Raw genomic sequence first — 27,852 nt, forward strand, 5'->3', positions numbered from 1 at the left:
GCTTTTGTTTACCCATATTAAATCAAAGAGTTTTAAAATACAAAGTTCCTTTTCAGATTTGACAAAAGTAAAAAGTCCAGTATAGAAGAGAAAACGAAATTTAAGAGAACCAATTTATCCTAAGAAAATTAGCAGCATAAGCCATTCTCTGGACAAATATCACACTCTTTGGAATTGTTATGACCCTTAATGCATTCTCACCAAGAAGCATTTCCTTGTAAATCACTAAACCAGACTATGTCTTAACAATTATTTTGAGAGAGTACTTCAGTACTCTTAGAAGTTCCTATCATAAGACTAATAGAAAGGGAAAAAAAACCAGAAATGAAGTACCAGAAAGAAATTGTTTAAAACATAGTGTACAGTTAAGCATTTAATTTAAAGTATAATATGAGAGGTAAAAACTTCCAATAACTTCACACACTTTCAATGAATGCTAAGGAAAGAGAAAAAAAAATCAAAGGAATTTCTAGAAATTCTTCCCACTTTTATGGTTTTTATGTAGCCCATTGGTCTGTATCAAAATAAAGGCAAGCAGCTAAACTCAAATAATTATTGGGAAACTGCCCTCTAAGGACAAATACATCACTTTGTTAAGGTGACTTACCTAGTCCATCAAAAAATAATCTGAAGTGCTCCTCTTTGGCTTGCCTTAGACATTCTTTCATATGCTCAACTACTGTTAAAGAGAATGTTGAGTGCTTTGAAAATGTCATTTCAAGCTATGTGCATCTACGCTCATTCTAACCAAGTGTTTTTTATTGCAACATGAAAATTGAAGCAAGTATTGGAGTTTTGCCATGCTGTTATAAGAAAAATACCTTATGAGTTGTGAATTCCAGATCTTTTGAAGTTTGCAAAAAAAGAAATCTGTCTTTCCTGCTAGAGTAAATGAAAGCCAGAATTAAGTGATGAAAAGTCTGTACCTGTCACTCTAACGTGTAGGCTCATCACTAATCCCATGAACTGGCATGTCTACAAGATATTCCCCCTCATACTCCTTAACTGCAGTTCTTTGAATGTGTTCTAATCATCTCGCTCCCACCAAGAACCAAGTGTTTGGGACCTCCTTTGTGTTTCATGACTACAGTGATTAACAGAAATTCAGGCTGACCCTATTCTCTGATGGTGGTGGTTACAGGAAGAATATATCCTTGTTAAGTAAAGACACATGGCTTTGGGACCAGCAATCTTTTACCTAAGGACTCTCGTTCTGTTGCAATCATTCAATGAAATTGCACAAGATCATCTTTTGACTGCTATCTTCTCATAGTTTCCACAAGTTGCTAAACCTTTCAACACTATCGTCTTGCCACAAAACAGGCCTGTCTTTGAATGTCAAAGCAATAATTTTGCCTCACTGATTATTTGTCCTATACTTTTAAATATATGAAAGTTTGTGCACATTTAAATATTTCTTAAATATTGTAGCTGCTAAATCATTAAATGAAATATTAAATGTTCAAACTCTTTATTCCATAATTTCTATGTGTTCCTTAAAATAGGGCATGTTTAATTTCTGTATTGTTGTCATATAATTGTAAGGGAAAAAATGGGCCCTTTGACCTAACGTGCTAAATTCCCCTTAGAGCACCTTGAACTAGGCAGATTTGCAACATTTTAAACTGGCACTTCATCCCTCTTTCAGCAAGCATCCTCTGCAGATTTAATGATCAGGAACATCCTTCTGATGCATGCTGGGAGATATGGCTGCAGGGTACAGACCACAGCAGACAGTGTGTCAGATGAGGCAGAGCTTCTTGTTAGGGGTGAGTATGCTCACAGTGCAGTCTCAAGACATGATCACCATGGATTATCATACACAGGAATTCAAATGCATGGACTTTGAGCACATTACTGCTGTGCATTTTACTTTCAATTTTACAATATATGTCATTTTTGCTTAACCTTTTGCCTTGGAAAACTGCTTCTTAGTAACAGACAAAACCTGTAGATCCAAGTTCACGATCTAAAACACCTTTAGCAGTTAAGTGGTCACTCAGTGTCTCACCAACCCGATGCCAGACAGAAACTGTAAACAGTTGAGTCACAGATATTTGGACTACAGAAATAAAATTTGTTTGTGTGTAGATGTGTTTTTGAATACAAAGCCAATGAAACCCTTAGGCATTTTTTTCCTCCACTGACTTCTAAATTCTGTTTCCCAAAATAGGAAGACTGCATGCCTAATATGGTGGCACTTACAATTGTTCAGTTACAAGGATTTTTTTAAGTCTGAAAATGTCAGTCTGTGTAGAAATGACAGTTAAGTGGTTTCTACTATGAACCAGGCTGCCAAAATCTGCAATCCTATAAAGTTATATCTAAAGTCAATGACTGCAGCACCAATTTCTTTTAGCACAGTATTCCTCAGTATGGGATATGAAGCTCCTAGCATGCATATTTTCTCTCTCTTTTCTTTTTTTTCCTTCCTTCATTCCTTCCTCCCTTCCTTCCTCTCTCGCTTCCTACCTCCCTTTCTCTTTTTTCTTCCTTCTTTTCTTTTCGCTTGAGATATAATATACCTACAGAAAATTCCACAAATTATTGTGTACAGGTGTATGACTCAATGAAAAACCAAATGTGAGTACACCATGAAACTAAGTTCAAAGAAAGAACTAGAACATTACCAGAATCTCACCTAGTACCTCTCCTTTTTTTTATTTTAAACAATTACATTTTGAGTGATGTGAGTATTGCATGCTAAGACCCTTTGCATGATCTCTGCAAATAAAATGCACAATCCATAGCAAAAAGTTATATTTTAAATTAACTTGTCTTTTATCTACTTGGAGTGTTTTCCAATCATATTTTTTTAAGAATTCATATATGATATTATATAAAAACCTTGAGTAGGAAACATAAGGCATATAGTAAGCTTCATCATCTCTTTGTTTTAGTTGTATGTATTATCAAAAGTTTGTTGATTTTTGGTAGTGCATCCATCATTAATTGAAGTAAAATATTATTTTGAAAAAATATGTATCTGAGTGGCATTTTTTCATTTTTGAGTGCATATGCATTTCTGTTCAAAAGATGATTTGAACCTTTCTCCAAATTCATATCAAGAATGTGTATCTGCATTACCTTTTTATAAAACATCAATATATTAAAGTTCTCATCCTCTCATGATATTCCATTTAGCTAAAAATTTTTCTTTTATGCCTTTTGAAGTTCAAGGCTCATGGAATTACAAGCCCTATACTGCAGTCAAATTTATGGAAAATAGCTTTCTTCTCTCTGTGGTCTGTTTTAGATTATATGTATTTATTGTGTAGCACTTGCCTAGTTATTTAGAATGATGCTCCTAAAATTGGAGATTTATAAATGAATAACACAATTTAGCGACTGATAACAAGAAATTAGGTATTTTTACAGGGTTGTGAGGGGCAAATTTAAATGAACAGTCTGCTCCGTAAGTAAAATTAAACTCAACAGGGTTTAAAACATAATTCAGGTTCAGCTTTTTTATGTTCTGCTCTTTTAGCCTTTGGCTTTATGCCTAGGAGAAGATAAAATGCATAAATGTTGAAATTACACTCAAAAGAAATTTCAAACCAGTTGCTATTGTCTGAATATTCATGTAACATTCAGCTCAAGCTTTCATTCAAAGTGAGTTTGATCAAGTCACCAATGTTCTATTATATATTTGCATTACTTTTCTAAAATTAGTAAAAATAGTTTGCCTCTTCTGCCTGGTTGGTCTTAGATAGATTTAAAAACTTAACTAGGTGTTTGGGTTCTTCTTTTTAAATTTTTTATTATTTTTGTTAAATTATCAGCTCCTGGTAATTGAAGGAACTTGGATGCTTGGCTATTGCTGTTTTTCATTTTGGCTTGTGAAATAAAACTCATACCTTTCCATTATTTCTCCCATTCCCATTCATTGGTTCGTAAATTTGGGGAATTCAAATAGTACAGGCCACAGAACCAAAGCTGAGCATTCTAAATGGAGTTCTTCTAATGATGGCTACAGTTCCAGCAACAGAATTCTTAAACAGCATTTTTTTCAAGTATGTGTCACATAAAAATGGGCACAGCAAAGACAATTCCATCATACATCTTCCTATAGAATACCATCATTGGATTGTCTCAGCTGTTCATTTTACTCAATGTTGAGCATGGGGAACATTCTTGGGTGGCAAGGGATAAATTTCTATAACCCTGTACTTCTATTTTATTGGGGCCAGGGAATTAAAAAACTATATTCCTCAAGATTGATGGAAGCTACTTTTTTGTCATCTCTTTCCCTTAAATATAGTCTATGAAATTCTTTTGTTCATCTTACCAAGTCCTGAAATTCTACTCTGGACCTCATAAGTACATTAAATTGGAGCTCAGAGTATAGCCCTAAAACTAAGACATTGCCTGCTTATAATCTGAGTTTCTGACTAGTAATACCTCCTGCTTCTCTTCTCATTCACTATTTTAAAGCTATATTCCCCCAAATGCTTATTTCCACTGTTGCTTCATTTTGCTTGTAAATTAACCTCTTTTCCACTATTTTTATCTCCAAAAATTGAATTTTCCCATAAATAATCATCTGAAGCATAAAATCACTTGCTCTTGCATACTTAATATTCAGTGAACTAGCCTTATTGTAGCTCCACAAATAATTTGGAGAGCCACAATAGAAGTAATGAATATGTTAAATTATTTTTATTAAATACAAAAAGAAGTTAAAGCCACCCTTGGACATCTGTGCATAACTTAGGTCACTTATTCAGGTGTGATATAGCAACAAAATAGAAAGTAAAGCTAGACAATGCTATGGAGAACTTCTTTACAGAAAGATAGAACTGTATTATATTATCCAGGGCAAAGGAGATTGAACATTAAGAGATAATACATAAGAAAAAAAAAAGAGATAATACATAAGGATACATGATTTGTAAAGAACTGGTGCTCCCAAGCAATATGAGAGATGACCAAACACAATATTAAAGACTTCAGAGAAAAGAGAGTGAATTTTTTGTTGTTTTATTTTACAAAGATGAGTGTTAAAAATATGTTTCCCCAAGCCCATATAAGAGTATGAAACTGTTATGGTTTAAAGAATAAAAAAAATATGTTTAGCTGAGCTGTGGGAACTGGGAACCAGATATTGAGTTCTGTTTATTCCACACAGAGGCAGAAGAAAGAGTTTAAAAATTCACTTTGTGCAAATTTTATATTCACATTACTGCTTATTAATACAAAACAGTAGGTCAAGAACTCTTGGAATAGTCAAAGAATAATTAATAATCCTTTTGCTTCTCCTGAATGCATACCCTATATGTATGTGTCCCTTTCTCAAAATTTAGACAACAATTTTCATTTCCTGGGTTACAACTTACAGGATGAATCTGATGTGCATTAAGTTGAATTAAAGAAGAAAGACTCAACTTTAGGATATAACTTGTTGAGAGATATCTCACTATTTTTAACCACTCATCTCTTCTTATTTAATTTGGGGTTCAACCTGTCTTTCAATTGTATTTGCTTTTAATTTTCCATCAATTCAATTCCATCTATTCTTTTCAAGAAAATATTTTTCCTTGAGTATTTTCTCTTTATCTCTCCCAAAACACCTAGCCAATTTTCACTGAAAATCTAAAACTATATAAAGTTTGACTGTTTTGTCAATTAAATAAGTCAACAGGTATATATTGATAATTTGGTATTCGTTTACTCACCCACTCATTCAGCACCTGCTCTGTATCAAGCGCCGAGCAGGTACATGCATAGGAAGATGAAGGCACCAAAGTCTCAGCCCTCTGTTTGGCTCTATGGTCACTAGTCCACTAGTATGAGAAGCATCTTTGGGAATGGCATGAGAAACACTAAAAAAGTAAAGCTCCCTGGATAACGTTCAGTCTTTTAGGGGAAATAATGAAATACTAGGAGACAACATGGTCATAGCTACAGGACGACATAATTTGTGGGAACCAGTGAAAACTAAAAATGCAGAGACCCTTGATCAAAACTTCAAAAGAATTTCAAGACAATGATAGCAGAGAATTCATCCAAGTATGGTGACCTTCTAAGGTAGGCACCCTGAGTGCACAGGTAGCACAGCCACGAAGCCAGCTTGCTGTAGCTACTAAATTATGTATTATTCTCTAAGAATACAAGGACTTTAGCAAAGATACTAAAATATCTTTTTTTTTCTTTTATAACAAAGTTGTCTAAATCTGTGTTCTTGTCTATAAAATTAGCACATTAGAACCTCTTTAGAGGTTTTATCAGTTTTTTATGCCAAATATCTTTTAATTATTCTACTCCATTTGGGAATATTTTATTGTATTAAAATAATCATTGATTCATATTTCTATGAAATTCCCACCAAAACCTCTTATCATTATGTGGTAGCTGACATTAGCCAAACTAGGTGATTTAAATCAATCCAAATGCAGAGGCTTTACAATTTAGCTACTTGTGAAGTGCTGCGTGTTTTATTTTGTTTTGTTTTCAAATAGTGGAAAATAACCTAAAGGTATCAATTACTGTCTGATAGAAACCAGTTTGTAACCTTTGAATAAATTCTGTTCAAACCATAAAATTTTCAGTGATCTTCCCAAGCAAGAGAGGAAAGTTCGAGAATCCTCTGCCTTTTGCCTTTGGAAGGATGCCAGTACAATACCTTTCCCAATACAAAGGCAAATTCAAGCTAGGTGAAAACCTTGAACATATTTATATTTTGAGAATCTTATTTGAGAATTAAGCAGTATTAATGTGTTAATGTGATCTATCTTTATATCTCTCATAGAACTACCTTTGTGAACCATGTAGATTCCTAACTAATATGAATGCTTATCTTAGGCCTGGCCAAGTTTAGCACTGGCCACTTCTGAAAGTTTCAAGCTTTAAAATGTACAAGTATTTAACACAAGTATCTTTTGGAAGATGGAGTTTGCCATGTACTTGGAGATTGCAAAACCCTTCATGCGATGGAGTAATTTGTTTGACTCAAAAGATTCTCTATTTAAAAAAATAAAAATAAAAAAAGAGTTTCTAGTGGAAAGAAAAAGAGCCAGTAATCACAAAAGCAAAGCTGAGTTTGCCAACATTTGGGGATCACAGGACAATGATGAATGCTTTCAGGGTAATTTAAATCTTAAGTAATAGCAACAGTAAATGTTTTAGAGGAGAATGGAAGTTATGCAGTTAATATATTTGCTTTTATAACATTAAAAAAACTTTAAAATAGATATATAAAATATCTTTCTTCTTGAAGAAAATCTAATCTTATTCATGCAGTGTCTTATTGAACTACCCTACATCATTGGAAATTTTAGATCACTGCTATCACTAGTTTTGGATAAGATTATTTAAATAACTTATACTAATGACTTATTTTCCTAGCTTAGACTTTTTAGACATTAACTAGTTTGACATTAACATTTTTATTGGTTAGTCATGTATTTGGATTCTGTGCACCACATTTAGTTGGTTCATTGAAGGGACTTGATTGATGGAAATGATTAAAACAAAATGAACAAATAACTTGTTATTGTATACAGACAACCAATGAATGAAGATTAAGTTGTGTATTTTATTCACTCAACAAATACTGAGAACTGCTAGAAGCCAAGTTTTCCTGTAGGCACTGAAAATTTCAGTCAATTGACTTAGAGTTTTATAGGTTTCTTGATAGGAACATTTTGCTATTTTGAAACAAGTACTCTGACTTCACTTATAGTTTGAGAAAAACTCAATCAGCTGGATTTTATATCATACATATTTTTGAGTCACAAACTGTAAGGTGATAACATTTCACTATGTATTTTGTCCCACAGACTAAGCTATTTTTCTTATATATCCATTTTAATATAAAAACGACATTTACTATCATCTCACAGTTATATAAACTTGTCGAGATAAGTTCTTGGTGTATGGATTATGTTTTAAGTGCTGATTTTATTCATTGTTTAGGGAGTGCCTACTAAATGCCAGGACAGTTCTAGTATGTAAGAGGGATAAGTGGTTACGTGGGATTGGGTATAAGTACCTTCTAGTGCCATGGAAGAGAGCTTAACATTTATGCTGAAAGTTATGAAGAACTATCAAAGGACCAAAGCAGGAAGGGGCCATGAGTAGATATACACTTGCAGAAATTCATTCTGAGAACTGCAGAGAGTATTTTAGAGGAGAATGAGACCAATGGTTGCTAATAGACCAACTAGGAAGCTGTAGCAGTAATCTTTACAAGTAATAAGAAAGGTCTGTAAAAAGGCAATGACAATGGAGATTTAAAGAGTGTACATATCCAAAAAATAGGAAGGAGACAGAATCTATAGAGGTAGCTCACTGTCTATGAAAAATGTGAAAGAAAAGCCAAGAATGAATGCCAGTTGTGATGCTTCATTGAGAGGTCAATCAACGAGACCATATATTCTGGTTAGACCAAGATAGTTCCAAGTTAAACTAGGAGTGGCAGAGTAGTTATTAATGAAACCCCTTAACTCTCAAAATTATCCTGGTTTAGATAACTTATGTGGCCACCTTAATGGATGATCATGCTTTTCCTGTAGTCTGGAAGGTAAGGAGAGAAGTGGATTGGTAATAAAAGAACAGCATTTAAGAAAAGGCTATCCAAAGGGAAATACTCTGTAAGCAAATAGATTTGTGGCTGTGGAACTAGGAGAGAAACCCTGAAGTTGAGATGTAGATTTGAGTACAATCAAATGGAAATGAAAGTACAGAAATAGCATGTACAGAAAGAGAAGAGAAAATCACTCGACAGAATCTAAAAAAAACCCCTAATGTTGAAGAGGAGAGGAATCTACAGAGATTAGAAAGACACCAAGCTATTAGGAAGAAAACCAAGGAAATCAAATCAAAGGGACAAAGAGAAAAGAGTTTTCAGGGAGGACAAAGTAGGCAACAGTGACAAATTAAGTAAGCGCCAATATCTACCATTAGATTGGGCAATGTGAAAGTAGTTGATTACCTTGGCAAGAGCAAATTGGGTGGTATGATAAGTGTAATAACCAAATTATAGTAGATGGAGAGAGGCAAGCGATAATGTATAAAAGGAAAGCATGGGCTTTGAAGTCAGACAGACCATTTCACATCCCCTTAGCTCTTAGTGGTCTGTAACTTTAGGCAGGTTGCTTAACTTAAACCTTGCTCACCTTTCGTTCATTCATTCAACACTGATTCATCAAACATTTAGAGAGCACATAATATGTAGCAGTCACTATGCCCAAAACCAGCTAGCCATGAACAACTTGTGTCCCTGACGTGGAGGAACATGTCTTTTTACAATATAATATAAAGAGTGTTGTTACAGATGTTTGAGAAACACATTTTACTCTCTGATCCATTAATAATAAAAAGCAACTAACATTTATTACATTTTTCCTACATGCCAGGCACTGTGCTAAAGGCCTTATATGAATTTACCTATTACTTTACTTTACCTATTTAGCATAATATATAAAAATAATGAGAGGAATATTTTTTAGTTCCAATTCTGAAATAAGTAAACTAAGGCCTAGGGAGGCTTAGATCTTGTTGAATGTCACCCTAATAAGTGGAATAGTGAGTAGAGTCTAGGCAGACTAATTTCAAAGTGAGCATTTTAAATTACTATACTGCCTTCAATCAATTGCCAGATTGTTTTAATTTTATTCATTATTATATCCCCTGGACCTCTTTAGTTCCTGACACATTATAGTTCCTGATAAATATTTATATTTGTGGAAGGAAGGTAGAAAGAGAAGGAAAGTTCAAAACAGGGAGGTAGAAAAGAGGGGAAAAGGGAGGAAGAAAGGAATAAGGAAAGAGAGGAAAGAAAAGAGTCCTATAAGAAGGGATGGAGTGATGAGTTCTGTGTAGGAGTCAGAGAATTTTTATACATGAACTGGATTAAAGTCATTTGCTAAGGCAAGAAAGAAAACAGAGGACAAGCTACATCATCTTGCAAATAAGCACTTTTTTCACTCTTACCTGCCTCTAAGGGTAGGCCTCATGCTTTTATCCTCTAAAGTTTCTAATCTTTGACCACATGACCAGGATGCTCAACATTACTGATCACCACGTTTTGTCTTATATTTTGGTCTAAATGATCGCTAAGCTTGCTGAGAAGTCTGAACATCCTCTACTCTCATGTCTTACCAATCATATAAGATATCAAATTCTAATGACTATTTTATCAGGACATCTCATGGGACTTTTTATCTAGACACTCTTGGTTTTGATTGAAAAGAATCACTTCTGGACAAAATATCACCAGGAATACTAAGCAATAATAATAATTTAAAAAAGACTTATTTCTGCATGATTTCTTCTCATTCTCTAATTTTAAATTTTTTTTTATGATTGCCACAATTATGAGGGAAGAACTCCCAACTACTTTAAAAAGCACCTGACCTTCATTTTGATTGTTGCTGCAGGTCTTTCAAACCTTCAACTTTCATTGTTTCTTTCCTACTCATGGGTACATTTTGCCAAAAGTCATGAAAACAAACAACACAAAATAAAAAATGGTGTTTGGTGTTCAAAAGGTTGTCCTGAAACTCATCAATATTACTTGGGTGAAATATTGGAAGTACATTTTACTTGTGTTCAGTTGTTTGAATTATTTGGAAAAATTTACTCAGTCACTTTTCAGAGTTTTTAAAGATACAGCCTAAAGCAACCAGCAATTCTAAGATGCAGCCTTTAAAATTTCCTGAATGCATTTGTTTTCTGTGACTGCTATCTAGATTGTTTTTAGCATGTCTTTCCAGTATTGGGTAGTAATTTGTTTTCACATAAAGCCAAGAACACAGTTTCACAGGGCATAGAGATGTTATATGGCCCTTCATTTACAACCCATATGTGGTTACCAAGAACCCAAGTTCCAGCAAAAGATCTGTGGAATGTCAACCCAATGACTGGTCACACCTTCAAAACAATGGAAGATTGGTAAGTTTACTTTAGTCTGTATCCTAAAATCTTGTTTTATTTCAACCTATGTTCCAAAATACTCAATTCTTAATTATTCTCTTGATTTTGTCTAACATCATACAACATGTAGCCTGATCTCTGAATGATTCTTCATTGAACAACACAAAATCCATGAATATTGAACAGAGAGAGGACTAGCACTGATTGAAATAAACTTCTGTGCTGACTTTTACTGAAGATTAGATTTTGTCCTCCTAAACACCTGGCAGAGGTAATGTCTCCGTTTCACTAAGTACTCCTTGATTTGGAATTACAAAGGCAATTAGTTCTCTAATGGTTTAGAGCAACCGAGGTGAAAGAGCAGGTAGGGAAGAAACTAAACAGCAAATGATGTCTGCTAATGCCAAGGAAAAAAAATCAGTGAATCACTCTTGGTAAGAATCTTTCTTAAAAATGTTTCTCCTGCTTTTTTTTTTTTTTTCATTTTTCAAAACTAGAGTGTGTCTAACTTTATTGCTTAGTATGTATGAGAAATATCAATTTGGCACATTATATGTAAAGATTGGCAGTCATGAGCACATGGGTCTCTACTTTATGCTGACTCAGTATATCAGTAGATTTTACCTTCAGAAACTTCTGGATCATTTGCTGAGGTACCTAAAAACTGAGAGGGGGAAGGAAAAAGATAACTCACAGATTTATAAAAAGGTTCATTAAAATAGAAAATAACCTCTACAAGATTTAAAGTGGGCAGGCGTTGAAAAGCTGAGATATAAAAGTGACAGCTGCAAGGTTATTTATTGCAGTGAGAACACAAAATTACATAAAATTAAGGTGTATAAAAAGTAGTAAAGAAACGTCTGTTGTCCTTGCATTTCATTGAGAAAAGCAATATCTTTGGGCAACCTGAACACTTAGCACTAGACCTAGTTTATAGTTGATACTCAGTAAATGCTAGTTGAATCTCAATAGCCTGATTTTAAAATGACTTAAGTTGTTTACAATGGCTGTGGTAGGAACCAGTTTATACAGCCAATACAGTGTAGCATTATAAAAATAACCCAGGCTTAGATTTCAATCACACTCTGACACTAGCTGAATAACCTTAGGCAAGTCATTTTACCTCTTTTGGATTCTTCATTTGTAAAATAGGCATATAATAATTAAATTGCAGATTTAATAGGAGAATGAAATTAGATTTCAAATGGTAGAATGTTTCTCAGTAAATTTAGATATTTCTGTTGCTATTCTTAACTAGAGAAATAATTTTTCTTTCCCTAATATTTAAGATTAAGGAAATGAATCATTGTTCTTCATGGTATATATGGGCAGGAAAATGGTATTTGATTATCCATTGACTAAAATATCCAATAATACTCTGATTATTTTGTTCATCTTGTTCACTTGCACCTGATAATACATTCTAAATATGATTGGAAACATTTTGACTGCCTCTCCTTCCTGGGGTCAAATTGGCATGTTGATAGATTTGACGTAATTGCGTTCTCTGCTGGTTCGTTGTTATTAGGATAAACTGAAACTCCATTAGGGTCATCTCAGTATATTCAGTAAACTGAAGCAATGAAGTCTTGCACCACTTTCCTGGAGCAGATTGTTTATAATAGCACATATTTACATGCATCAAAGATTCCATTGTGATGGCTTCCATCCTTCAGTAAAATACAATAGCTATCTTAGTGTACAAAGGAATTTCCCAAATGTAGAACAAATACTGAAGGGCTTCAAATATAGTTATACAAAAGAATTTTTTTTAAAAAAGACAGAGTTTTAAAAAATTAAATACACAAATTATATTTCATTCCAGAAAAGATGTGTAGATGAGCCCATAATAGATACTTCTAAGGTATTTTTTCTCATATCAGTAACTATCATCAATATCTGCATATCTAGTAGCCGTCAACTTGGTATCACACAAAATGAGCACAAAGTACATATAAAATTGATTTAGATCACAGTATGCAATATTTTTAAAACCTAAATATTCATTCTGTGAATGTTTATACAGGACTTTTCCATACCTTCAGTTTAGATGACAATAAAGTAATGCAAAAATTAAAATAAAAGATACAAAGTTGTTATAAACCACCAAGGATACTAAAGGATTTAGAAGTACTTATAGGGACAGCCCGGATGGCTCGGTGGTTTAGCACAACCTTCAGCCCAGGGCGTGATCCTGGAGACCCGGGATCGAGTCCCATGTTGGACTCCCTGCATGGAGCATGCTTCTCCCTCTATCTGTGTCTCTGCCTCTCTCTCTTTCTGTGTCTCTCATGAATAAATAAATAAAATCATTAAAAAAAAGTACTTGTAAAATAAATACTTAAATTTTAAAAAATTGAAACCAAATAGTATGAATGATTTTTAGATTTCTCTGAAATTATGTCTTAGATTTTAAAATATTCTAGGTCAGAAGTATACAATTTCCAGCAAAGGAAATATTTTTTAAACCACATAAGTTAATCATCTATACCAAAGCATTAGCATTCTCATGTGTTAGCATTCTGATTTGGCTAATTTAAGTATTCATTCATCACACAAACCTATGGCATAAAACAAGTCTCTTGAAATTATATGTTTTGTTCCAGAGGTTATTGGTTCATATAATTATTTCTTCTGTGGGAACTCAAGAAGAACTGTTATTAGTAAACTTTATTTGAAATACCTAATCACTGTTTCAAAGACACTTTATCACCTAATCTATATGTATCAGAAAATCAAAGCTCATATATTTGCCTCACAACCTCAGCTCACAGAATGTTAAGCCAAGCTAATAAGCATACCCCACTGGATGAGGTAGTCACTGTCCCTATAATCCATCCATTATATGGAATATCTGTTACAAATTATTTCAACCTCCAGGACTGCTCTATTTAAGTGTTCTGCAAAGCTCACTATCTCCCTTTCTCTAAATGAGTTAGTGATGGCATCAAGATTATACCAAGTTCACTGTCATCATTTGACAGCAGTCATCTTTCATTCTGTGCCAAGCTCTTAATGGTACATTCCATAATGGTAGATGTCTTCTTACAGTTGTATAGCAAAAAATTCTCAGAGTATAAAACAGCAGCCATCAAGATACTTCTAAGACAGTTCTTTCTCCACTATTTCTCAGCCATTATGAGATAAGTTAACAATTTAAGGGGTAATATTCATTCTTTTTTTAAGTCCTTAGTGACCTACTGATTTGTTCAGTTAGTTAAAATATGAAATTAATGACCCTAGATACATGGTTGTCAACTTTTGTTCATTTCCATGACCATGAAACATGTCCCTAGTCTCAATGGGTATCTTGTAGAAAATGCTGTTGGTATGGAAAATCATGAAAAAAAAAAAAAAAACCTAAATAAATGAGAGTAAATACAAATGTATACTTCAGGAAAAAAAAATAACAGAAAGTTTCCTACTTACCATCTAATCATAGTATTGTCAAAGATGCACCTGTCTTATAAAGAATGGACTATAAATGTATTTCCTAATGTGTCCTAATGTGTATTTCCTAATAATTTCAAATTCACTTCATGGTATAGTTGAGGGCATAAGCCTCAAGGGTATCTATAGATTATTCATAAATGAATAGTAAGAGTGAACAAATTTAGAAGTCCACACATTATTTTCTTGATATTAATTTGCATTGCAGAGTTGTAATGAGTCATATACAACAAACCCCATATTGGATTTATTGAAAGCTTTGCAGAGACATGGCACTTTGCATATTTTAGCACCTCATATGGTATTTTCCTATAGAATTTCTTAAACTCATTTTTTCTTAGAATGTATGTAATATTTAGCTTATTAAATTAATTTCAGGATAGTATCTGGGTTGCTTGAGGTTTTTTATAAGCAGTATGATTATTTTTATTTGTTCTTATAATTTGTACAATAGATCCTCAAATATCTGTTTTCCATTTCAGAAAATCACCTTCGAAGGACGGACAGCATTATTTTTCTATTGGAATATACACAGTGTGCACAAGCTCTACTCATGTAAAACTACATTAAATATTTATGCCTGCTTAACTACCTGGAATTGTTGGCTAATTTACCTTTCATCTGAATTTTGTGATAATTGCCTGAGAAGTGTTTGTGTTTTTCTAAAAAGAAGCACAGAATTCTTTAAACATCTTAAAAAGAGTGATGTGGAAAGTCTCACATTGGTAATTAAATGCTTCTGCCAAAACTGGCACAAGTCATTTAAGCTCACAAGTCACTGGTCTGAACCAATCACATAGCCCCATCTAACTCAAAGGAGTCAGAGTTCCAATGACAAACACATTTTCACAAATTATTCCTACCGGAATAAGTTTCATGAAATTTCAATTTTATAAGACTAGTGTAGGTAAAGGATAGTGTTGTTTTGCTTACAACAGAAGTAGAAAAATCACCACAGGCTCAATAAGATTACAAGAAACTGGTATGCAAAGCATCCTCAGTGATTACCACTGTCCTTGAAACTACACTGACAACTTTAAGCAACAATAGTACAATAAAACAACATTAGAATAGTGATTTACTGAACCATTATAATTTACATTTGCTACTAAAATGTTATTGCAAAGGTTTGGCAATTTTAGCATTGAAGTTAATCACTAACATTTTCAATTACTGAAATCCATTTTCCCCAGTATCTTCCCACAGTCTCTGAGGGCTTCCAATCCACTTTTGCCCTGATTTTCAATGGCTTCTTTCCTTATACTTTTCTCATTATTATCCAGAGTGGCTTCTCCTCACACTCAGATAAAATCTACATTCTTTACCATTGCCCTCAAATCCCTCTGTTATCTGGCTCCTATGGTTCTTTCCAACATTACCAGCTACTCTATCTTCTTTCTTCACTTTGCTTCAACCACGTCAGAGTCTCTTCTGTTCCACCAATGCACCAAACTCATCAACACTGATGAATCTGCCCATAATACGATGTGGCTGCTGGCTCCTTCTTATTTATTTTTCAACTTCTTATCTAATGTTTCCTATCTCTCTTCCATTTGATCTTCAGCCTACTTTATTTTCCTCATTGCATTTATTACTATCTAAATTATCTCATTCATTTGTTCAGTGGCCTTCTTCCCCTCCCTAGAAAGTAATCACTCTCCCTAGAGTGTGGCACACAAGAGATATTTCCTCAATATTGTTAAGCAAATTATTAAATGTATGAATGAATAACTATTTTTCTTTAAATAATTAAATTTTTAAAATCAGATAAATAGAGAAGAATGGACAGTGTATGGAGTAGTAATTGAATAAACAATAATCTTTCGCATTTAATATTAGATATATTGCCATATCATATGACATGTCAATAAGCAGACAATGAAATAGGAGAAAAAACTATATAGGAACGATATGGTAAGATAGGGTTTTCAGAAGTTCCCTATAGCGCAATCATAAAACAGTTCTTTGAAGCTGTTATATAATAATAATAATTATAACAACAATAATAATAATAATAATAATAATAATAATGTCATCTCTTCCATCTTAAGTACTAACCCAGAGGAACAGTCTTCTCGGAGTCTTCACTAAAAAAAAAAAAAAAAAAAAAAATCCTTCCAGCCTCAGTATCTAAAAAACTTTCTGTGATATGGAGATATGAAGTACATTCCTAAGTCATTTTGGCTGGAAAATGCCAAGGGCTGCATGAGAACTAGGTCTTGTGTTACCCAGTTAGCCTTCATTATTCAAAGCCATCAAGTTTAGCTTTTCAGTTTTGTTCAAACATGGTAACATCCCCAAACCTTTCAGCCTTCTCCTTTTCATTTTCCTTTTTTTAAGTCACTGTAGTATTGAGAAACACAGAATATTTAATTATGGGTTTATAAAGTGAGGTTTCTCAAGTTTGCTTAAAATTCTTTGCTTTTCAATACTCTGTTGAACTTTATTGTCCTAGGAATACATTGGCTAAAATAGTACATCTTTAATAAGCCCCAAGTCTGTATCCAAAAGTGATCATTCCATTTTCCCATAGGTAAATTTTTAAATCACTTTAATAATTCCATTGTGTTATGTATTTACCTATCTGGCTGTTTGCTTCTAGTTGGCCAGCTGTTCTGTCAGTTTTCCCAATTGCCTTGTTTTTTTTGTTTGTTTGTTTTGTTTTTGTTTTGTTTTTTATAATTAGATATTGTTGAAGATATTTTTCAGGTTATTTATGTTAATATAACCAATATTTGCATAGGTAAGGAATTATTCCAGTGTTAATCTTTCACAAACCAAGGGAGTTTCAGTTATTCTTTGTCTCTTAGGGTGCTTCAAGTTGCAAATAATAAAACTAACTCAAATTGGCTGAAACAATAAGGAAATACATTGGCTTTCATGAAAGGCAGCTAAAGTAGATTTTTTAATTCATTGATCCAGTGTCTCAAGTTTTTTTCCAAAGACCCAGATTGATTCCATCTCTACAATGTTGGCCTTACTCTAAAGCTCATTGTGGTTGTAGGTTGACTGCCAAGAATAATATAGGCTAAGTGCTTTCTTATTGCCATACAACAGGGGAAACTAGCACATATCTACAAGTGTCTATCCCTTCATCTGGTTTTGCCAGTCTAGACCATGAATCAGCATCCAATAGAAGATTGCCATGACCTGATTGGCTTAGAACTAGCTTCCTGAACCAATCATGACAGGGGCAGGTGAGATTGTAAAAATAGACATAGACTAATTAGGGCCACCCATAGAATGGGGGTTAATTCCCTACACCACATTGTGACAGGTGGCATAAATGTTAGGGAGTGGGCCACAAAATTCACTTCATTTCTATCACACATTTCTACCTCTATCACACATTTCTATCACACATTTCTACCTCTATTTTCATTTTCAATCAATCAAAAAAATGGCCTCTGCTCATAATTATTTTTAATTCTCCAAAATTTACATTTTCTATGTCTGTGCTGAATTATGTGAAGTAGTGTTGAGTAGTAATAAATAGGACAAAGTTAAATCTGATACATATGAAATTAAGAATCAGAACTGAACCCCAGATCCATTATCGGGGTGTTGTGTGACCTCGAATGAGTCACCTGAACTTTCTGAGACACAGTTGTCTCATTTGTGGAAAGGAGGTATTAATACCTGATTTTCTGTAGGGATTAGAAAGTACATAACATTTAGCACAGTGCCTTCTACTTGGAAGGTAGGCATTGAGTCATCATCTCAGCATTTTTCCCCCCATTTTCCATTATAAGCTCACCAGAAGATATTGCTTGATGAATTTTCCAATAAGAGTACATCTTTTTTCTTTTTCAAAATATTTTCATATCTTTCTTTTTATCTTGATAGAACCAAATATGGTGCATAGGTTATGATTTTCATTGGTAAAAAATTAAACAGTGAGATATGATGTTGTCAAAGTTATCAAGCTATTGAGCTTGATTGAGAAGCCCAACCAGTGCAAGTATAGTTATTTACAAAGTAATTTTTACTTACATTTACCCTATGTAATTCTCACAATAATAAGATTGATATTACCATCCTTTTTGTAAAGTGTAAAGACATTGAGGCTTAATGAGGCTCAGAAATTTGCCCAAGTTTCACAAACTATACAGAACTTTTACATAAAGATTCAGAACTGGAATAAGATTCTTCAGACTGTTTATACAAATATCTTTTCTTTAGATCAATTTTTCTTGAAATATATGGTGCATTAAAATTTCCTATACATTTTATATGAAATGCAATTCTGAGGCTCTAGGTCACAGAAACTGAAATTTAGTAGCTATCAAGTAAAGAAAGAAAAAATTAAGCAGAGATTTGAAATTTGAAGTCTAAATAGATGTTAAATGCTCAAAATGAGGAGAGAGAATTTCATGCTGAGGGACCTCTTACACAGATGACAGATAATAATGATAATAATAATTATAATAAAGATGATAATGATAGAAATGGTGAGTTTTACCAAATTAATTGAAAACAAAATTGTTTTTGAAAAAAAATAATTAGAATTGTTTATCACTCATTTCCTTCCTTATGCAACCCCAATAAAAAAAAGAGTTTGTTATTCTCATAGGATTGAGAACAGTTCTTACTGTTAAGGGTCACTTAAATTAGGTTAATAAATATTAAAGAAATATAAGAATACCCTCTAGAAGTCATGAAGAACATAATTGTAGTAGGGAAGTAACTGAGAAAAAAGTAAAGAAGGAAAGATGCAATACTATAGGACGTTGGATGTTGCCAACCCAGTATGTCAAGAGCATGTCAGGACACATTTTCCTGTATAAAAATCTATTATCAATAAAATCATACTTCCTAAATAAGGCATGCCATAAGTCTTCATAATTATTCTAAAGATGAGAACCTCAGCAACCAGTTATTAATAGATATGAAAGTGTGATGTGCTACAGAAAATCTACTCACATTATTGACTATTACTTTAATTTTTAAAATTATTTTTATGGACTATACTTGAAATACAATATTATGTTAGTTACAGATGTAAAACAGACTGATTCAATAAGTTTAAATGTTGTGTTATGGTCACCAGAAGTATAGCTACATCTGTCATCACATAATACTATTACAACGCCAATGACTATATTTCCTATGCTATATCTTTTATACCCATTATTTATTCATTCAATAACTGTAGGCCCGTATCTCCACTCTTCTTCACCTGTTTTGACCATGCCCCCACCTCCTCCTTCAACCATCAGTTCTCTGTATTTATAGGGCTGATTCTCCTTTTTGTTTGTTTATTCATTTGTTTTTATTTTTATATTCCACATATAGGTACTTGACTTCCCTGTCTGACTTATTTCTCTTAGCATAATACCCTTCTAGGCCCATACATACTGTAGCAAATGGCAAGATCTCATCTTTCTTATGGCTGAGTAATATTCCTATGTGTGTATCACTTATTCTTTATCCATTCATCTATTGACAACCATATCTTGGCTATTATAAATAATGCTGCAATAAACATAGGGGTACGATATCCTTTTGAACTAGTGTCACAATTTTATTCGAGTAAATACCCAAAAGTGGAATTGTACGATCATATGGTATTTCTATTTTTAATTTTTTGAGGAATCTACATACTGTTTTCGACAATGGCTGCACCAATCTGTATTCTCATTAACAGTGCAAGAGGGTTCCTATTTATCAACATCATCACCAACACTTTTTTCTTATATTTTCAGTTTTAGCCATTCTAATAAGTGTAAGGTGATTTGCATTTCCCTGATGATTAGTGATGGTGAGCATCTTTTCATGAGTCTGTTGGCTATTTGTATGTCTTCTTGGAAAAATGTCTATTCAGGGCCTCAGTTGATTTTTAATCAGATTATTATTTGGAGAGTTTTGAATTGTGTAAGTTCTTTATATATTTTGGATATTAACCCCTTTTTGAATATATAATTTGCAAGAATTTTCTCCCATGCAGTAGGCTGCCTTTTTATCTTGTTGATAATTTCCTTTGCTGTGCAAAATTTTTTTTATTTTGATGTCTCCTTTTTTTCCTTGCCTTGGGAGACATACCTAGAAACACGTTGCTATGGTTGATATTAAAGAAATTACTTCCTATGTTTTCTTCCAGGAGTTTTATGGTTTCAAGTCTTACATTGAAGTCTTTAATTCATTTTGAGTTTATTTTTGTATATAGTGTAAGAAAGTTGTGTAGTTTTATATATGTGTGTGTGTGTGTTAATCTATATATTATATGAGCAATGCTAATCTTTTCTGTATCATTCTAGTTTTAGTATATATGCTGCAAAAGAGAACACCAGTTTCATTATTTTTCATACAGTTGTCCAGTTTTCACAATACCATTTATTGAAAAGACTGTCTTTTCTCCATTGTATATTCTTGTTATGGATTAGTTGGCCATATAGGCATGGGTTTGTTTCTAGACTCCCTATTCTCTTTCAGTGATCTATGTAGCTGGTTTTGTGCCAATACCATACTCTTTTGATTACTACAGCATTGTAGTATATCAAAATCTAAGAATGTGATATCTCCAGCTTTGTTCTTCTTTCTCAAGATTGCTTTTGCTATTTAAAGTCTTTGAGGGTTTTATACAAATTTTAATATTATCCATTCCAGTTCTGTGAAAAATGCTATTGGTATTTTGATAGAGATTATATTGAATATGTAGATTGCTTTGAGTAGTTTGGACATTTTAACATTCTTTCAATCCATGAGCATGACATATCTTTCCATCTATCTTTGTTGTCTTCAATTTCTTTTTTTTAAGATTTTATTTATTTATTCATGAGAGACACACACACAGAGAGAGAGAGAGAGAGAGAGAGAGGCCAGAGACACTAGTCAGAGGGAGAAGCAGGCTCCATGCAGGGAGCCCGACATGGGACTTGATCCTAGGTCTCCAGGCCCTGGACTGACGGCACTAAACCACTGAGCCACCTGGGCTGCCCCTTCAATTTCTTTCTTCAATGTCTTAGAGTTTTCAGAGTATAGGTCATTCATCTCCTTGGTTAACTTTATTCCTATGTATTTTATTCCTAGGGCTGCAATGTGCATATGATTGTTTTCTTATTTTCTCTTTCTGCTACTTCATTATTAGTGTATAGAAATTCAACAGATTTCTGGGTATAATTATGTATCTTGTAACTTTACTGAATTTATTTATTACTTCTAATAGCTTTTTGGTGGAATCTTTAGAGTTTTATGAATAGTATTATGTCATCCACAAGTAGTTTAATTTCTTCCTGTCAAATATGATGTATTTTATTTCTTTTTGTTGTCTGATTGCTGCAGCTTGGACTTTTAGTACGATGTTGAATAAAAGTGATGAGACTGGACATCCTTATCTTGTTCCTAATCTTAGGGATAAAGCTTTTGCTTTTCACCATTGAGTATGGTGTTAGCTGTGGGTTTTTCAGATACTGCTTTTACTACACTTGATCTTAGCCAAAAGGCCGAGATACTGCTTTTACGTTGAAGTATGTTCCCTCTATACCCATTTTGTTAAGAGGATTTAACTATTACTTTTTAATAAAAAGTTTTGTTGTCACTTATATATGGGTTTTGAAATTGGGGCTATACAAAATGGTCCTTTGTACTGAATGGTTCATTACATGTAATTAAACTACATTATAAAAATTGAAAATACCCCACGGGCACCTGGGTAGATCAGTTAATTAAGCATCAGACTCTTGATTTTGACTCCAGTCATGATCTCTGGGTCCTGAGATCAAGCCCCACATCATCATCAGTGCTCAGTGGGGGTCTGCTTTAGATTCCCTCTGCCTCTCCCCACTCTCTCTAAAATAAATAAATAAATCTTTAAAAACATTCAAAATACTCTTTGTGGCCTGAGTTACAGATTTTATTTCTCTCCATCTCATCTTTTAGACAGTAGCTAAATCTCATCTTTACTTGGTTAGAAAGGCATGTTCAGGACTTTGTTTCCATGAGTGATTGTCTTTCTGAAACATAATCCTACATATATTTAGAAGTAAGAGGCATTTGTCCCCAAGCAATATTTATAGAATTAAAAATAAAACCAGGCACGCCTGGGTGGCTCAGCCATTAAGTGTCTGCCTTTGGCTCAGGGCGTCATCCCAGCGTCCTGGGATCCAGTCCCTCATTAGGCTCCCTTCAGGGAGCCTGCTTCTCCTGCCTATGTCTCTGCCTCTCTCTTTCTGTGTCTCTCATGAATAAATAAAAATAAAATCTTAAGAAAAAAGAATTTAAACAATAAATAATAAAAAATAGAACCAATTTAAGATACTATGGCATATTTGGCATCAATTTTTTTTACAATGTTTGCCTTACAAACAATGTAAGGCAAAGACCTGCTTGATGTTTCAAATCCCAACAAGTTTAGTTTTTCACTTAAAACCTCTGTATGAAAAAAATCAAATAGAGTAAAAACACTGTGACTCTTCTGAAAATGTAAAAAATAACATGTAACAATAGGGATATTTGTTGAATCAATAGGTGTCAGATTCAGGCAGAAATAGTGATGTTATCTAAGTGAGAAAGGGCCAGGAAAGTTGCTTGGCAAGAGGAGTCAGCTACAGTATTAGGAGGAATTTTTAAGAATTTTTCTTCAAGAAGACTTGGACAATCACACAACAACAATTGGCTGCCTCTACCAATTGTTGTCTATAAGGAGAATGGGTAATGATTCACAAAAAGTCGGTATACAATTTTCCTATTTATTACCACATTAGTTTGTCAAATTTGCTTTAAACAGGAGATATCATTCCATTGGTTGTCAAGACTAAAAGCTGTACTCTGTTTTAACACTTTTCCCCCAAAAGCAGGAGGACTCTTTGGTGTTTTTGTTTGTTTTTTGTTTTGTTTTGTTTTTTATGGATTTTCCTGTTTCAAATACTCCTTTCTTATCTGAAAAATAACATGATTGAACTAGGTAATTGCAGTTCATTTAAAAATTTCAAGGCTCTAAAACATTGTTTAACTATCACATATAGTCTTAGATCCTTGTTTCATGTCCTTAGCCTAACAATAATGGTTTTAGAGGTCACAAGGAGATATCTACTTTATTTGCTTTTCAGGGTTTTTTTTTTTTTTGTATATTTTTTTTATTGGAGTTCGATTTGCCAACATATAACACCCAAGTGCTCATCCCCTCAAGTGCCCCCCTCAGTGCCCATCACCCAGTCACCCCATCCCCCCACCCACCTCCCTTTCTACTACCCCTTGTTCATTTCCCAGAGTTAGGAGTCTCTCATGTTTTGTCTCCCTCTCTAATTTTTCCCACTCAGTTCCCTTCTTTTCCCTTACAATCGCTTTCACTATTTCTTATGTTCCCCATATGAGTGAAATCATATGATGATTGTCCTTCTCTGACTGACTTATTTCACTCAGCATCGTACCCTCCAGGTCCATCCATGTCGAAGCAAATGGTGGGCATTTGTCGTTTCTAATGGCTGAGGAATATTCCACTGTATATATAGACCACATCTTCTTTATCCATCATCTGTCAAAGGACATCGAGGCTCCTTCTACAGTTTGGCTATTGTGGACATTGCTGCTATAAGCATTGGGGTGCAGGTGTCCTGGCTTTCACTGCATCTGTATCTTTTGGGTAAATCCCCAGTAGTGCAATTGCTGGGTCGTAGGGTAGCTCTGTTTTTAACTCTTTGAGGAACTGCCACATAGTTTTCCAGACTGGCTGTACCAATTCATACTCCCATCAACGGGGCAAGAGGGTTCCTTTTCAGCTTTAAAAGTCAATGTCTTCTCAAGAGAAATTTTCTAACTGAACATTAGGTCAAAAAATGAGTTGCTCTGATAGCAATCTAATAGCAATCCTAGGGGCCCTTGATGGAGAATAAATTAAATTCACAAGAGCATGGCTTCTGTCCGGGGCCTTGGTTCTTTGTCATTTGCTCAGCAGTCCTCACCAAAAAGGAATGAAGAGATTGTGTCCATTTTTCTAAATCACCTATTTTCAGATAAAATATGTATTTTACTGATTCTATACAATAGCACTGTTGTGGAGTGAGGGGGAGTGAGGAGAACTTTCCAGATTCCATCCCATCTGATACTGAGTCATTACAGCAACTATAAAGTTAATATGGATTTCTGCTAAATGAGAGATATCTGTAAAATATTCAGACACTAGCTATTATCACATATTTGTCATCTGTGAGATATTTTCTTATTAATCTATTTTCAAAGATGTCGAATGTAAATTAGATATAGCCTTTAAAGAGATAATTTACTTCTTGATTTTTAAAAAAAGTCAAAAAATGGCAAAAATATGTCTATCATTAACAGGACTTAAAAATAAGGGTATTGATTATATTAATATAATATTAATGTAATTTACTCCTAAATATAAACAGAAAGCTAATTATGGCCAGCATTCAGTATACAATGTGTGAAAATGTATATTTCTTTATAAATAGAGTATTAACAAGCCAATACTAATATAACAACCAGAAATTTCATTTTCACTTTTATTATGGTTGAAAATTATACTTAATTTACCTTAAAAGGTAAAAAGCGTAATTAATTTTTCAGACTATTTTTACAATATATTCATAAAAATCTTTAGATTTATAAAGATTTAGAAAAGTATCTGTCCATAGGATTTAATAATTTATTAAATCATACAAAAAAAACCTTATTTGCCTCATTCATGGAGCTATTCTGCCAATTTCATTACCATCCTATTCAACTTGACTGAAAAAAAAAGGTGTTAACTCAAATATATATGTTTTCAAATATATTTTATTTTAACAAGAAAAGAAGCTACTATACTGGAACCATGTCTTATATGATAATTACTTTATTTTAAAACATTCTTATATTTGTTAATTGTTGCACAAAACTCCAAACTAAAAACAACTCCTCGGTCCTTTCTTATCTTCTCTTTTCCTTCTTCTCCCTTCTTTCTCATGTCTCCTTCTACAAATATTTATTGAGGGCCTAATATATTCCAAGTACTATGTTGGATATTCAGACAAGTGGAAATTTTAGAAAAATAATTATAGGCAACATAACAAGAGCTATAATGAGATGTAAAATATACTTCTCAAACACTTGAACATAGCATTATCATTATCTCGAATTTGCTTGTTGTAAAAGATCTGTCTCTACCACAAGATTTTAATACACCTAGAGCTGGAACCCTATTTTGTTCTATAAATCATTCCCCTACTCATCTCTCACCACCCACACATTGCTTTATACATAATGGGCCTCCAGTAAATGTTTGGTTAAATAGAATATACTTACAATAGTACATACATACCATATGGAGGCTTTCCTTAAAATAATGACTTTAAAAAATAATTTTAGATCCTTATTACGCAGAATTGGAAAATATAAACAAGAATAAAATTTTTATCATCTATATTGTCATTTCCAAGCAATATTAACTACCATGTATACTTTAATGCATTTATTTCTGGTCTTTTCCTTTATGTATTTGGGAAATAACTATACATTTATATTTACATAATTTTTCATTTTAATTTTTCCCTTATTATATTGTGAACATTTCCCACATAGCAAATAATCCTAAATATTAGTTTAATGGCTGGCTAATATTTTATCATAAAATTTTATTATTTAAACCTTCCATGATTAGTGGACAATTACTTATTTACAATGGTTTATAATTATAAATAATTGCACAGCCATAGTCAGTGTCCTGGGTACATAAATCTTGTTTACTCTCACTTATTATTTTGCTAAGGACTATACTTGAGAAAATAGCCACATACAGAGAAAAATACTTGGGAATTTATTAATTATGTTATAAATTCCTTTTTGTTCTAGCTAAAGTTTTTAAAAACTTTTTAGAGTAGTAATTACCTATTATTAAAAGAAATACACCTTTATTTAAGAAAACTAATTTAAACATTTTGTAGACCATTAATACTCAGAAAGGCAAATTATTTTAAGTTAACAAAGAGTTATTTCCCACAATATTTTCTATCATATTTTCTATCATGTTAATGCTTTTCGAAGAGGTGAATAAAAGGAAGAGATGGAATGGAACAGAACAAAAGGAACAATATAAAAGAGCTTAATAAATGAATTATGTTGGTAACTATTCCTATTGGAAAGCATTAGCAAAATTTTTATCTTATGAAAAAATGCTTTTTTTCATAGCATTTTGAAGATCCTCCTGACCAATTCTCAATCTATGAACAAACTTTCAAATCAAACTGTTTTGAAGTCTGTTCTAGTTATCTGTTGCTGCTCCAAAACTTAGTGGCTTCAAATATCAATGTATTATTTGCCCTCATGATTTTGGCAGATGACAGGCAGTCAAGTACTTGAGATCTCTCATGCATATGAATCCCATGGTGGTTGGAGGTGGGGTTATTTGAAGGCTTCATCAGTCACATGTTTGGTGCATGTGTAGGCTGGGACGCCTGGAATAGCTGAGAGCAAGTTGGATTAAGCTTTCTCCACAAGGTTCTCCAAAATGATAGCTTGGACTTTCTTACAGAATGGTAGCCTTAGGTTAATTAGATTTCTAAGGAGACATAAGTATTGATAAGCATTCAAGAGGCCTGGATTGATAGCTGCAAAGCTTCTTAGAACCTCTCCTCAAAAATCATGCAGTGTCACCTCTACCATTGTCTTTTGAGACAGATAGTGACAAGCCAGCCCACATACAAGGAAGTAAAAGAACAGGCTCCACCTTTCAATGAGGTAATGGCCTGCAACTACAGGGAGGAAAAAGTAATGGTGTCTACCTTATACACAGGCTGCCACAAAGTTCTAACTGCTTCCCTCAAATGCCATCTTTGTCTCTACCACATAATTGAATCATGCCTTTCCTTAACACATACTTTTTTCTTTCATTTCTTTATTTAAAACTACTTTCTAGATTAGCAGTGAAAGCAGGACAGATCTGTGTACTTCTTGATTCTTTGGACAAATCAGGTTTTATAACTAGATCCAAATTCAAATATTAGCTGTGCCATTCACCAACAGAATGACTTGAGCAAAAATATATCTCCTCATAAGAATGGATTCTCTGATACCTACTGTCTCCATAATACCTAACATATAATAAAGTTATTGACTAAGAAATTTATTTATTATTTACTGACTAACCAATCTCTGAGATTTCTTTTATGTCTTCTATGAAATAGGGAGAATAATGTCAACCCTACAGTGACACAGAAATAAATGAACAGGTTAATGTTTGCAAAATATGTAATACAAAGCCTTAATTTAGTAAAGTGAGGATATGGTAGCTATCAGTAATTACGGTTAATATTCTCATCATTATTTATGTTATCATCATTATAGTTTCTCTTTATATTTATGCCTCCACAGTCTAACAACTTGTTAGACATCTTCAGCACCCGGATCTCATTTATTTACCTCAGCTCATCCTTAGCCACTGTTTTAATGCTTTGAATATTCACACTGATGACACATCAAACATATTCTTCCATAAATCCTTGACCTTTTCAACCCTAATATATTCCCCACTTCACTCCAAATAAGCACAAAGTCTCATTCAAAAGTACCCTACACTTAAATCACAAACTCTGCAAT

At 33.3% G+C, this 27,852-nt stretch overlaps 1 protein-coding gene across 5 annotated transcripts in view; it reads left to right on the plus strand.

Moving 5' to 3' along the window:
- CNTN5 (contactin 5) overlaps nucleotides 1-27,852 on the plus strand; it is a 1,277,146-nt gene that overhangs the window by 1,161,779 nt on the left and 87,515 nt on the right. For all 5 annotated transcript variants that reach the window (XM_072795132.1, XM_072795133.1, XM_072795136.1 and 2 more), the window contains one exon: nucleotides 1,649-1,769. In XM_072795132.1, coding sequence (XP_072651233.1) covers nucleotides 1,649-1,769 — 121 coding nt within the window. The remainder of the gene's footprint in view (nucleotides 1-1,648; nucleotides 1,770-27,852) is intronic.

The sequence above is a fragment of the Canis lupus genome, chromosome 23, assembly GCF_048164855.1.
Source record: "Canis lupus baileyi chromosome 23, mCanLup2.hap1, whole genome shotgun sequence".
Classification (NCBI taxonomy): Eukaryota; Metazoa; Chordata; class Mammalia; order Carnivora; family Canidae; genus Canis; species Canis lupus.